Source organism: Octopus sinensis, linkage group LG24, assembly GCF_006345805.1.
Source record: "Octopus sinensis linkage group LG24, ASM634580v1, whole genome shotgun sequence".
Classification (NCBI taxonomy): domain Eukaryota; kingdom Metazoa; phylum Mollusca; class Cephalopoda; order Octopoda; family Octopodidae; genus Octopus; species Octopus sinensis.
Genome location: NC_043020.1, coordinates 6,864,750 through 6,879,632, shown reverse-complemented (window position 1 = coordinate 6,879,632; position 14,883 = coordinate 6,864,750). Strand labels below are relative to the sequence as shown.

The 14,883-nt window shown below is 35.4% G+C and overlaps 1 protein-coding gene and 1 long non-coding RNA gene across 3 annotated transcripts in view; both read right to left on the bottom strand.

Annotated features, from left to right (window-relative positions):
- Positions 1-1,415: 1,415 nt before the first annotated feature.
- LOC118767799 lies at positions 1,416-5,303 on the bottom strand. The gene is made up of 2 exons (XR_005003715.1): positions 2,826-5,303; positions 1,416-2,573 (listed from the first exon to the last, which is right to left on the bottom strand). It is a non-coding gene; the product is annotated as an uncharacterized LOC118767799 (long non-coding RNA).
- Positions 5,304-8,112: 2,809 nt separating this feature from the next.
- The window catches only part of LOC115223906 (SCO-spondin-like), a 72,768-nt gene continuing 65,997 nt past the window's right edge, over positions 8,113-14,883 (bottom strand). For both annotated transcript variants that reach the window (XM_036513019.1, XM_029794632.2), the window contains exon 7: positions 8,113-8,755. In XM_036513019.1, coding sequence (XP_036368912.1) covers positions 8,673-8,755 — 83 coding nt within the window. In that variant the 3' untranslated portion in view covers positions 8,113-8,672. The remainder of the gene's footprint in view (positions 8,756-14,883) is intronic.

Here is a 14,883-nt window from a genome sequence, read left to right as displayed (position 1 = left end):
AGAACGTAAAGATAGATAAAATGCCGCTAAGCATTGGTAGCAATTCTGAATTGGTAACAATACTGCCAGCTTAATAATAATAATAATAATAATAATAATAATAATGATAATCCTTTCTGCTAAAGGCACCAGACGTGAAATTTTGTGAGACAGAAATAGTCGATTACATCGACCCCAGTGCATAACTGGTACTTAATTTATCAACCCCGAAAGGATTAAAGGTAAAGTCGACCTTGGCAGAATTTGAACTCAGAACTTAAAGACAGATCAAATGCTGCTTAGCATTGGTAACAATTTTGAATTGGTAACGATTCTGCCAGCTTGTCACCTTAGTAATAATAATAATAATAATAATAATAATCCTTCTTTCTACCATAGGTACAAGGCCTGAAATTTTGGGGGAAGGGAATAGTCAATAGTGTGTAACTGGTACCTCATTTATTGACCCCTGAAAGGATGAAAGGTAAAATCGACCTCGGCGGAATTTGAACTCAGAATGTAGTGATGGGCAAAATACCGATAAGCATTTCGTCCAGTGCGCTAACGAGTCTGCCAGCTCACAACCCTAATGATAATAATCTCCAAATATAATAATGAGCGTAGTGTTTTTATATATTTGTGTATATATATATATATATATATATATATATTTATTTATTTATTTATTGTCCAGAATTACGACGGACATGGAGGAGGAGAGAAAATAGTAATTCAGTGAAGGAGAAGTAGTGAGAGTAATAGCTCTGACTGAGAGGGAGTGAGAGAAAATAATAGCAATGAGAGAAAGGAAGGGGTGAAAAAAAATCAGCATTTCAACTCTGTGTGTGTGTGTGGGTGTGTGCGTGCGTACGTGTACAAGGGAAGTATGTGAATATTTGCGTGTGTGATTATTATGTACCTTATATATAAAGTATTACAATTAGCTGCCATTTTTGATGGCATGGGGTCAGCTAGTAATAATAATAATGGTTTCAAAGTTTGATACAGGACGAGTAGTTTTTGAGGGGAGGGGGAAAATCAATAACATTTATCTCAGTACATGACTTGTACTTATTTCAGTCGGCTCTGTCAAAGAAAGGAAGCCTAAAGTGAGCCTCATAAGAGCAATCGGACAAGAATGTTTATGATCACAAATTACAATTAGACGTGTTAATTAGTGGCACGTGACTTGAGATTTAGTTAATTTTTGTTTCACTAAAGAAACTTGATATCATCATCATCATCATCGTCGTTGTCATTTAACATCTATTTTCCATGCTGGCATGAGTTGGACGGTTTGAGGGTGGTTGTGTTATGCTCTTGTGTTTTGCTTTTGTGAGATTCCTTTGGCTGGGTATCATGCCCTTTTTGACCCTAACCCTTGTGCAGCGTATACTGGGTCCTCCGTGCACTTGGTCCTCCCTTTTGTATTTCGGTTTTTTTTTATGGCTCCAGTACTACTAATGTGTCATGGAAAATGCTATTCTTTTTAAATGTCACCAATAGGAAGAGTTTGGGACATTCCAGTTCAGCATAACAAGGACTTGGTGAAAAAAGAAAATGTTCTCTTAAATGTTCAAGAACCAAGTACAGAGTGTGGGGCGGGGCAGAGACAAGAATTTATACATTGCTGCATTTAGTAGATCATGTGATCTATATTGTCACTCTCTCATTGGTTGCTTTTGGTGACAATGTATTCAAGTCTTCTCATTGGCGCTTGGGCATCTATACTACTTCACATGACTATGGGAAAATCTCTCATTGGTCCTCCTTAGAGAATCTCTGGTAGAGGCACTCTCATTGGTTATAAGTGTGTGTGTAGCAGCCCTCTCATTGGTTCACGGTGGCCATGTAGAAGTATTCTCATTTGTTCATGGCAACTATTTAGTACAAGCTCTCTCATTGGCTCTCTAGAAACTATGCAGCAGAAGCCGGAAACTGTTACTCAGAGTTTTACATACCCATTTATCAGACAGTTGTAATGAATATTCAACTCAACTTTCCGACAAACGGGAATGTGAAACTCTGAGTAACTTTTGCAGCTTTAATAAAAGTGTACATATATATATGTGTGTGTGTGTGTGTATGTATAAATATTTTTATTTTTATGTCAAATCATATATAAAAAGAGTGTAACATTAAACCAAATGATTAACAATAGTGACTTGATGTTTTGGCTTGCTTGCCATTATCGCTGTGTGATGGCAGCAAGTAAGTTGATTCTGTGAAGCCACTGTCGGCCTTTCCCTTACAAAAGCTCTCACACACACACAGACATGTACATTTGTGAGTGTATGTTGAATGTAGACATCTGCAAGACTCTACAAATATCTCAATAACCAATACCAAATCCTTTAATATTTTCTTTTGTATCAAAATGCTTAACCAACCATGTTTTATAAACCCCAAAAAACCAAACCCCACACACACAAACATAACATCGTGCTCTAATGTCACAGCACATAACTATGTGTGTGCTAATATTTTCTCTTTGCTCTGTCATATACAAAAATCCAAAGAGCACTGTTGTCGTTCGAGGTTGACCTTGCCTTTCATCCCTTCGGGGGGTCGATGAATTAAGTACCAGTTGAGCTCTGGGGTCGATATCCGTTTTTTTTTATTACCCACAAGGGGCTACACACAGAGGAGACAAACAAGGACAGACAAACGGATTAAGTCGATTACATCGACCCCAGTGTGTAACTGGTACTTAATTTATCGACCCCGAAAGGATGAAAGGCAAAGTTGACCTCGGCGGAATTTGAACTCAGAACGTTACGGCAGACGAAATACGGCTACGCATTTCGCCCGGCGTGCTAACGGTTCTGCCAGCTCGCTGCCTGTACTCTGGGGTCGATATCATTGACTTAACCCTCCCACAAAACAGCTAACCTTGTGTCAAAATTTCAAAACCATCATCATCATTATGATTATTATTATTATTACCATTATTATTTGTTTTTATTATTATTATTATTGTGAAGGTGGTGGGTTGGCTGAATCATTCCCACCCCAGGCAAAATGTTTAAAAAGCATTTTGTTCATTGTTATGTTCTGAGTTCAATTCCCACTAGAGGCTGAACTTCCATCCTTCCGGCATCGCTAAAATAAGTACCAGTGAGATACTGGGGTCGTTGTAATCAAATAGTACCCTCCCACTAAATTTCAGTCCTTGTGCTTTTAGTAGAAAGGATTATTATTATTATTATTATTATTATTATCATCATCATCATCATCACTGTTCTGGCATTTGGCCAAAGCAAGAAAGGATTATTATTATTATTATTATTAGCAAGTAGATTGGCAGAATCGTTATAGCATTGGGAAAATGCTTTGACAGTATTTGTGCCAGCTCTTTTGCATTCTGAGTTCAAATCCTGCCAAGGCCAACTTTCTTTCTAATTCATTAAGGGTTGACATAAGATAAAATACAAACCAATTTACTGCTGGCTGAGGGTATTGAATATACTCACTCCTTCAAAAATTGCTGTCCTTTTGCCTAAATCAGAAGCCATTATTATTATTATTATTATTATCATTATTATTATGGTGAGGGAGTGCTCCCCCTCCATAATTTGCTTACAGTGAGCCACCAAACGGTGACTGAAATAACATAAGAGAAACGATCTCTTTTATGAATTCACAGCATCCCCCCATGCTTAGTGTCTGTTACTGAAGAGGAAATAACCACTCTGAAATGCTTGCAACTCACAGCCTGAATAGGTGGCACTGCAAACTGAATTGGGTGCATTTACACCATTTGTCTACAAAAAGGAATTTTCTCCATGGCAAAACACAACGAATGGCTTATTTATGAGTCCAAACGTGCCACAAGCATATTTGAACTGGTAACAATATTGTATTGTTATCATTGTTTTAACTCGGGTTTTGTTGAAAACTCCTGGAACCTTGCATGAACAGAAGGTTTTACTACCAACAGCCTACATTATTATGCTTTTTGTTCTTTTCAGCTATCTAGTAATTTCCTGAAGTGGAGGAGCAATGGTCCAGTGGTCAGGGTAGTAGACTCGCAGTCATAGGATCGTGGTTTCAATTCCCAGACCGGGTGTTGCGTTTGTTGAGCAAAAACGCCTAAAGCTCCATGAGGCTCTGGCAGCGGGGTGGCTGCGATCCCTGCTGTACTCTTTCACCACAACTTTCTCTCACTCTTCCTGTTTCTGTTGTACCTGTATCTCAAAGGGGCCAGCCGTGTCACATTTCTGTGTCACACAGAATCTCCCCAAGAACTACATTGAGGGTACACGTGTCTGTGGAGCGCTCAGCCACTTGCACATTAATTTCATGAGCAAGCTGTTCTGTTAATCAGATCAGCTGGAACCCTCATCGTCATAACCGACAGAGTGCCATGACTTTCCTGATAATTCTGGTCGTGCCAAAGAAGCAAACTTTTTGCAACAGCTCTACTGGGCCCTCTTTCCCCATTTCCTTTATCTTCCTCTCAATACCTTTTGATATTGGTCCTTTATTATTCTATTCATGGTCCATGCATTCTATCTACCCCTTGTAGCTTTTTTGTAGCTCTAAAGTAGTTCAGATTTAATAATAGGTTTTATTTTATTTGTAAAAGTTAGAGCTTCTTCGATGTGTCTATGTTTACCTTAAAACCCAATCCTCTGGACTGTATCTATGGAAGATTACTCCAATAATTTGTTATCTTTTATCTTTTTGGTCATCTGACTGTGGCCAGGCTGGAACACTGTTTTGGAGGGTTTTAGATGAAGAAAATTGACCCCCAAGACTTTATTTTTTTAAAAACCTAGTACTTATTCTATTGGTCTCTTTTGCTGAACTGCTAAGTCACATGGATATAAACACACCAACACTGATTGTTTGCTGGTGGCGGGGTACACACATACATACGACAAGCTTCTTTCAGTTTCCGTCTCCCAAATCATCCACTCACAATGCTTTGGTTGTCCCAAGGCTATCGTAGAAAGACACTTTACACAAGGTGCCATGCAGTGGGATTGAACCTCTAACCATGTGATTGGGAAGCAAACTTCTTACCACACAGCCACACCTGCACCATTGCTAGATTTGTTTTTCTTTTCCATTCAAAATCCGGTTCTCATTACAATTATGTCTTTCCAGTGGTTCCACGTGATGTCTTCATTGTAGAGAGTCAACAAATTTCCATGATATATTGAGAAAGAATTTGTATTATATTTAATTGAGACTGTCTTGTGTCATGTATTTATAGTTTCTCTTTTGTGTGTTTAGAAAGTCTTTATAGTGGAGGAGGGCAGATAGCAATTTTGCAGAATATGTAGTGTGTAAGTTATATATATATATATATATATAAATGAAAGAATGGAGTTCTTCCATTCTTTCATTTACTTATAATAAAAAACACACGAATTTCCACATGAAAGCACGTGATCTCTGCCCTTGGCATGTAGCTTCAACCGTGTTTTTCTGACGTGAATTTGCTACCCAGGTATCGGTTAACCGAATTATCCATACTAGGATAATTCATTTAACTACTTATATATATATGGGGGTTTATGATTGTGGTGAGCAATGGTTCTCAACCAAGTTTTACCTGTGGACCCCTTTAATTTCCATTTTACTCTGGAGCCTAATAAACATTCAGTGTTTGAAAAAAATAGCTTATCATATCTTTATAATTAAAAATGATTAATTATTGTCTCAAGAATATAATTCAAAATTATTAATTATTGTATAAAAAAAATTTTAATAATTTATCTATTTTTAGAAATATAACCAGTATTATGAAGTGATTGTATAGAAAATATGGTGTATAAAATGTGCTATGCTATTGAGAGGTGGTTATATTAAATGTGTGTTGTGTAAACTGTGTTATATAGTGGAGGCACATGGCCTAGTCGTTAGAGCAGTGGACTTGCGGTCGAGGGATCGTGAGTTCGAATCTCAGACTGGGCGATGTGTATGTTTATGAGCGAAAACACCTAAGCTCCATGTGGCTCTGGCAGAAGTAATGGCAAACTTCTGCTGACTCTTTCACCACGACTTTCTCTCACTCTTTCCTCCTGCATCTTGCAGCTCACCTGCGACGGACTGGCGTCCCATCCAGGTGGGGAACCTGTACGCCAAGGAAACAGGGAAACCGGCCCTTATGGACCAGGCGTGGCTCGAGAAGGAACAAACAAAACTGTGTTATATAGTATTGGGAGGAGACTGCGTAGAATGTGCTGTGTATAGTCTGTGTAATTGTATTTGGGGAGGCTGAGATGAAAAATTTATATAATGTATACTGTTTACATTAGCCAGACTGGTGAGTTCATTTTGATTGTTGCTTTCTCTGCATTATGTTTTGGCTGTTGTATGCTCCAGCTGTCTTCAGGTGTCTTCTGATTCAACTTAGTGCCTTGCCTGGGATTAACCACTCTGCTACACCCATAGGCAGTGACAGCGTTAATTCTTAAGGCTTTATAAACCTAGTGACTTTATCATCTGTTGCTGCTGAAGGCATGTGGTTTAGTGGTAAAGGTATTTGGCTCATGATCACAAGGTCGTGAGTTCAATTCCTAGTGCCACGTTGTGTCCTTGAGCAAGACACTTTATTTCACGTTGCTCCATTCTACTCACCTGACAAAAACGGGATGTACCTGTAACTCAAAGGGGCCAGCCTTGTCACACTCCGTGTCATGCTGAATCTCCCCGGGAACTACACTAAGGATACACGCATGTCTGTGGAGTACTCAGCCGCTTGCACGTTAATTTCACGAGCAAGCTGTTCCATTGATCGGATCGATTGGAACATTTGTCATCGTAACCGGCGGAGCGCCAGTTATGTCATTGAAGTTGTCATAATATTGGGGAGTGATCTTGTGGCATTTGCGTTGTAACTTGTGATATTTCACTGAGAGATGATTGCAGAAACCATCGACTTTTTGAATCTGGTTATTAGGTACTCTGTAGGGGGTGGGGTACTATGGGTGGGGTGACTGGGGGTAGAGTAATGCTTAGGGGATGATTTTGATCAGTTACCATTCCAAGTGTACAAATTATCATTGATTCTGTTTCATATTTATTATGATTATTGTTTATTTTCACATACAGAGTAATTATTTAATTACCCCCTTATTAAAAAAAATGATAACAACAATAACAAATAACAGTCGTGATAATGATATTCAGCGTACGCGTAAAAAAACCCTACAAAATTCTTGTAGATGCATGAAGTGGTGACGGGGGAGAAATAGGTTTGAAAGCAGGAGGTGAGGTCGATTTTATATATACACCAGCAATATAGCAGATAATTAACTCGTTAACTGTTTTGAGTTAATTAAATCAACTACACTCCTTTCTCTCACCTATCTCCCACCCCATCACTTGAGGATTAAAAACCAGAAAACTTGTGACATTATGCCAGTGTTGGAGATGATGATTAGAATAATTATCATCATTGTTAACGAGGTTAGTAGGATAAAATTGTTGGCCCAAACTTAACCCAACTTATTACATTGAGAATAATAATAATAATGGTTTCAAATTTTGGCACGAGGCCAGCAGTTTCAAGGGAGGGAGTACTTCGATTACATCGACCCCAGTGTGTAACTGGTACTTATTTTATTGACCCCCCAAAAGGAGAAAAGGCAAAGTTGAACCTGGCGGAATTTGAACTCAGAACATAAAGATAAATGAAATGCCACTAAGCATTTGGCCCAGCGTGCTAATGACTCTGCCAGCTTGCTGCCTTGGTAGCAGCAGCAGTAGTAGTAGTAGTAATATTAATAATAATCCTTTCTATTATAGTCACAAGGCCTGAAATTTGGCAGGGTGGGGGATAGTTGATTACATCGACCCCCCCCCCCCCCGAGCATTTCACTGATACTTATTTATCAACCCCCGAAAGGATAAAAGGTGAAGTCGGCCTCAGCAGGATTTGAACTTAGGCCGTAAAGATGGACAGAATGCTTGTTGAGCCTTTTGCTCTGGTGTGCTAATGGTTCCGCCAACTTGCTGCCCTGATAACAATGATGATAATATTTAATAATAATAATAATAATAATCACAGAAACAACAACAGAATTCAATATAACAAATTCCTTTCCATTATGTCTTCAGATTTGAAGATAATCTCATAAAATATCATTATTATTATTATTATTATTTATCATAATTATATTTTTTCCCATAATTAATTTTGGATTCTCCCCTCACCCACCCCATTGCAGAGATTCTTGTGGCAAAAAGATAAAACTATTATTATTATTATTATTTTTAGTTCGAGACTCATGGCTTTGAGCCTGTCTTAGAAAACAATTTTTTTTTTATTATAGCTGATTTTTTTTTGTCTCTCTTCGCTGTCACCACCACCATGGCCACCATCACTACCATCATCATCATCATCATCACTGGCATAATGATCAGATATTTTTTTTTTATTTTTCAGTTCCTTATTTCTTTTTTATATTTTATCATATTTGTTGTTGTAATTGATGTTACTGCTGCGGTTGTTGGTTGGTTGGTTGATTTGATTGGCCGATTACTGTTTCTGCTCCTGCTGGTTGGTTGGTTATCCATTGGCTGTTGTTGTCGCTGCTGCTGCTGCTGGCAACTTTTGCTTGCAAGAGGGGGAGAAAGAGAGAGAGAGGGAGGGAGAGATGATAGGTGTTTGATGCAGACAGTAGTAGTAGTAGTTGTATTAGTAGTAGTAGTAGTAATAGCAGGAGGGTGGGGGTGAATCAGCTGGCCAGGATGAGTGCAGTTAACATTGGCCATAGTGTCAGATAGAAGCCTTGTACTAAATGCCACGACATGAAGCTAGCTGGAAAAGAAAAGAAAAAAAAAATTATTAGCATGATTATGTATGTATGTATGTATATACGTGTGTGTGTATGTATATATATACTTTATTTAAAAGCAGCAGCAATATAACAGAACTGCCCGACGAACGGAAACGTGAAACTCCGAGTAACAGCTTTTGTTATATTTCTGCTGCTTTTAAATAAAGCATGTTACTCTACCTCTGGTATTTGAGTAGTCTTTTTTTCCACCTTGTTTCACATTTATGTGCTTACTCCGGTGTGTATATATATATATATATATATATATATATATAGTCAAATCCAATTAATGAAAATTAAAAATAACAAACACCAAGAAGACGTGGACACTTATTGTATTAATTTGATGCTTGGTAAAAAGAGAGTCTTTGATGTTTTGAGCATTAGCTCTTTGTCAGAAAGGGAAAAATCCAAAGAGAGAAAAGATAAATGAATAAATAAAACAAGCACCAACAGCATGTGTGTAGTTACATTGCTGAAGTGTTTGGGCAGCACCAGCATGGGAGGTTCTCAGCTTCTTCATTGAAAGTTTGAGACTGAGTAATACCATCTGGTTGATAACTGATGAGGAATTAGGGATGTTCTGTGCTTGTCTCACATCCAGTTCTACACTCACTATACATTGTACGTATTTTATTGTGTCATTGTGTACGTAATATGCATTTTTACATGTATATATATATATAAACAATTCATAATTAAGGTCAAACGAGAGTATTTCTATTTTGGATGTATTTGGGGTACTTAATTGTGCTCATGACTTAGTGTTCGCTTCTTCCATGGGTATGAGTAAGTATCTCATTTATTTCTTTTGCCACATGTATCACTGACGAAGGGAGGGGTGTTATAAGCTAACCCTGAAATTGGTCCGATATGGTAATAATGGAATGTTTTAGAAATTTCTGTCGACCTTTTTTCAAGTAGCGTGCATATTGTGAAAAAATTATATGGTTAATGGACAATATGTCCAATTTTTCAGCATATCTGGCATTAGAAATGTTTTCGTTTGCCCTTAATTATGAATTGTTTATAGATTTAACCTTTAAAGGTATTTTTTGATATGCTGGCCATTGATAAAATTTTTTTTGAAAAGGAACATATTTTTTCGAAAAAAATTTTATCCTTCATTAGATATATATATATATATATATGTAAAATCAAAAATAAGGGTAAAAAATTGAATATTAATTTAATAACACCAATTTAACACCAAGTGGTTTAGCGCATTAGAACTGGGATTCAGTAAATATTAATACACAAATATAAGAGAGAATCCACTATGTGAACGCTCTTGTGCTAAAAATAGATCCACAATGGTCTCAACCACCAAGAATTGTTCTCAAGAAAAATTAGCACAACTATGAACGTAAGTGAGTAGGACAAATGAAAAATGACAAAAATGTAGATTAACCCCAGACGATTGCTTCACTGTTAATAAATTATGCAATTTTACTTACACAACAAATTATATTCATGACGAATCCTGAAAAAATTGCATAATTTATAAACAGTGAAACAATTGTCTAGGGTTAATCTACATTTTTGTTATTTTTCATTTGTCCTGCTCATTTACGTTCATAGTTGTGCTAATTTTTCTTGAGAACAATTCTTGGTGGTTGAGATCATTGCGGATCTATTTTTAGCGCAAGAGCATCCACATAGTGGATTCTCTCTTATATTTGTGTATATATATATAATAATTATTTGAGGGAATATTAATCCTAACTTACAGGGAAAAAATTCAATTTAGAAATACTAAATCAAATTTCACAATATAATATATATTATATATATATATATATATACAAAAAAAAATTAGAAAAAAACACCTTTTATCTATTGAAAATGAACAATTAAATTACACCATCTAGAAAATTACATATAATAGAAATATTAAAATAACAATAAAATAGCAATGATTAAGTAAATTGCAAAGAAATAATAAAAATGTATATAATTGGTGTATATATATATATATATATGTAATTTTTTGGACAAATGGGTATATGTCAGTTAGTGTGTTCACAGCTTGGGCTACCTGGTAACATCCATGGTTGGGGTATGTTTCCTCTGGATCTAGGTCTGTTGAGATAATAATTGATGAAGGAAATGGTAGATTGATTTAGCACTATTGGACAGACTTCAAGCTCTAACTTATCTGCTTTATATATATATATATAGTGATGCATATTTGCCATTTGAATATGGCTAACCCCTAAGGGTGGATGCTACTGTAGTTTGTAGCCCTAGGAAGATATCTCCTCCAGCTGGCTATAGACACACTATCTGTGCCCTATAACTCGCTCTGAGATTTATCATTACATATATATATATATATATATATATATATATATATATATTGTTCCTACTATGTTAAATTGTCGTATGTCCAAATATATAATTTTCATTATATATTTTTGCTTGCAATAGCCAGTTCTTTTGGTCAAACTATCGTATCTCCAGCTACTTCAGATGCCAAAATATCAAACATTGTCAAAGTGTGGTACAACGGTTTTGCTATGGAATGGTGAAACTATTTTTTCGCTTTCTGAAGAAAAGCAATGTTTTGGACTTACAACACTTTTTCAAAATAGCAACAATATATATATTTGTGTGTGTATATGTGTACATATATATTTGTGTGTTTGTATATGTATGTGTGTATATGTATATACATGTGTGTATATATATGTGTTTATATGTGTGTGTGTATATGTTTATGTATAAATTTGTGTGTCTAATATATATATATATATATATATATATATATATATATGTATGTGTATATATGTGTATATATTTGTATGTGGCCTGCTCGCTTAGCCAGCGGGGTGGCGTCATTCAAAGGCTAAAGCAATGCGAACGCATTGTGACCAGCGATGTGTAACTACATCTGATGGACTGGTCGGTCACATGATGTATGTATTGGTGTGTGTGTGTGTATATATATGTATGTATTGGTGTGTGTGTGTATGTATATATATATATTCTGTGGTTCGACAGAAAGGAACACAAAAAATAAACAGAGAGAAAATAGAAAAAGGTTTAGTGGCCAGCAATCTATCATATATATATATATATATATATATATATATTGCACCATTCAAGTGTGAGTGACGCTAGTGCTGTCTGACTGGCACCCATACTGGTGGCACGTAAAAAGCACCATTTGAGCATGATGAATGCCAGTGCCGCTTGACTGACACCTGTGCCAGTGACATGTAAAAAGCACCATTTGAGCATGGCCAGTGCCTGTACTGTTTCACAGGCTTCTGTGCTGGTGGTACGTAAAAAACACCCACTACATTCTTGGAGTTGTTGGCATTAGGAAGGGCATTCAGCTGTAGAAACCTTGCCAAATCAGATTGGAGCCTGGTACAGCCAATTGTCTTGCCAATCAAACTGTCAAACCTATGCCAACATCGAAAGTGGATGTTAAACAACGATGATGATGATAGTGATATATATATATATATATATATTAGAAGAAATGAGGTACTCAGAAAATCAGATGGTTTATATTTACAGATATTTATTTGCATATCACATTTTTTATACAAATAAATATCTGTAAATATAAACCATCCGATTTTCTGAGTACCTCATTTCTTCTAAAATAAAATACCTGTACATCATCTCCAAACCTTCCCATATATATATATATATATATATGAATATGAGGTCCAAAAATATGAAGAATAAAAACCAATGAAGAGCAAAAAACAGTGAATTAGGTCTATGTTCAGAAAAAATGTAAAGTGTCTCTAACGTTTCAAACCTACCCTCTTCTGCAGAAAGGATAGACGAGGAAAGAAAATAGATGGAGAGGGAAAAAAATGTGTGAGTTAAACGGTCAAGGCATATATATATATATATATAGATGTGTGTGTGTGGTATATGCATACATATATATATATATATATATATATATAGATGTGTGTGTCGTATATATATATATATATATATATACATATACATACATACAGGTTTATACACCATATAAATGTATTTGTATATGTGAGTTTATGAATATACATATATATATATTATATATATCTCACCATCATCATTTAATGTTCACTTTCCATGTTGGCATGAGTTGGATGGTAAACCAGGGAGCTGCACCAGGTTCCAACCTGATTTGGCAGGGTTTCTACAGCTGGAAGCCATTCCTAATGCCAAACACTCTAAACCTATATATATACGCATATATAATATATATACATATATATACACATATATATATATTATACATATATATACACATATATATATACATATATATATATAATATACATATATATACACCACATATATATATATATCATATATATATACATATATATACACACACATATATATATTATACATATATATATACATATATAATACACACATATATATATATATACATATATATACACCACATATATATATATATACATATATATACACATATATATACATATTTACACATATATATACACACACATATATATATATATATACATATATATATACACACATATATATATATATACATATATATACACACATATATATATATATACATATATATACACACATATATATATATACATATATATACACACATATATATATATATACATATATATACACACATATATATATATATACATATATATACACACATATATATATATATATACATATATATACACATATACATATATACATATATATACGCATATATATATATATACATATGCACACATATATATATATACATATTTACACATATATATACAGATACACACACACACAAATGCATTTATGAAGAGAGAGCGTGAGTTTAACAGATACTTTTCTCAGTTGTAATAAAAATTGGTCTGTGTTGAGTTGAGCGTGTGCAAGAGAGAGAAATTTGAGGTGTGTCTGCTTGTGTGTGTATGTATTTTTGTGTGTGTGTATTTGTATGTATGTATGTTAAAGCGGTGAGCTGGCAGAAACGTTAGCACGCCGGGCGAAATGCATAGCTGTATTTCGTCTCTTGTTACGTGCCAAGTTCAAATTCCACCAAGGTTGACTTAGCCTTTCATCATTTCGGGGGTCGATAAATTAAGTACCAGTTACGCACTGGGGTCGATATAATCGACTTAATCCCTTTGTCTGTCCTTGTTTGTCCCCTCTGTGTTTAGCCCCTTGTGGGTAGTAAAGAAATATATATGTATGTATATGTGTGTGTGCATAAGTGTGTGTGTGTGTATATATATATATATATGCATATAAAGATATCTATCCCAGTAATTGACTGTTACATTATTATCGACCTTAGAAAGAGGAAAGGGGGCATCATGAACCAGAAGGTATTTTCCCCTCAATTTTTAGCAGTTTTGCCAAATTATTACCTTCAATAATTATAATAATAGTAACACTCTCAAATTTTGGCACAAGGCCAGCAATTTCGAGGGAAGGGTGGTAATTGATTGCTTTGACACCAGTACTCAACTGGTACTTATTTTATCAACCCCAAAATATTGACAGGCAGACACAACCTCTGCAGAATCTGAGCCAAGAACGTAAAAACGGATGAAATGCCTCTTTGCATTTTACCCAGCATGCAAATGGTTCAGCCAGTTCGGTGCCTTTGTCTTGTAATAAATGATTTCAAATTTTGACACAAGGCCAGCAAAAACAATGTTTATCAAAACTTCTCACACACACACACACCCAATCATCATTTAATGTCTGTTTTCCATGCTGACATGGGTTGGATGGTTTGACGTGGAACTGGATTGAACCTGAAACCAAGTGGTTGAGAAGCAAGCTTCTAAACCATACAGCCACTTAACCACTTTACATTTTCTTTTCTTTTTTTCAATTAACTCCATCTCAAACGACAGAGCGATACCTCTCCAATATTTCTTCCTCACTGTTCCATTTGCGTATTCTACCCTATCTAGTTCATTGATTCCCAGCTATTTCCTAGTGTTTTGGTCTGATTCCATTATCTCTCCGTTTTCTTTATCTAACACGATATTATTAGTGATCTTAATTAATTTTTTCCCCTCTTCAAGGTGGCCTTGGCACATTTATTTATTTTTTTCCTAATATTATAAATTACTGT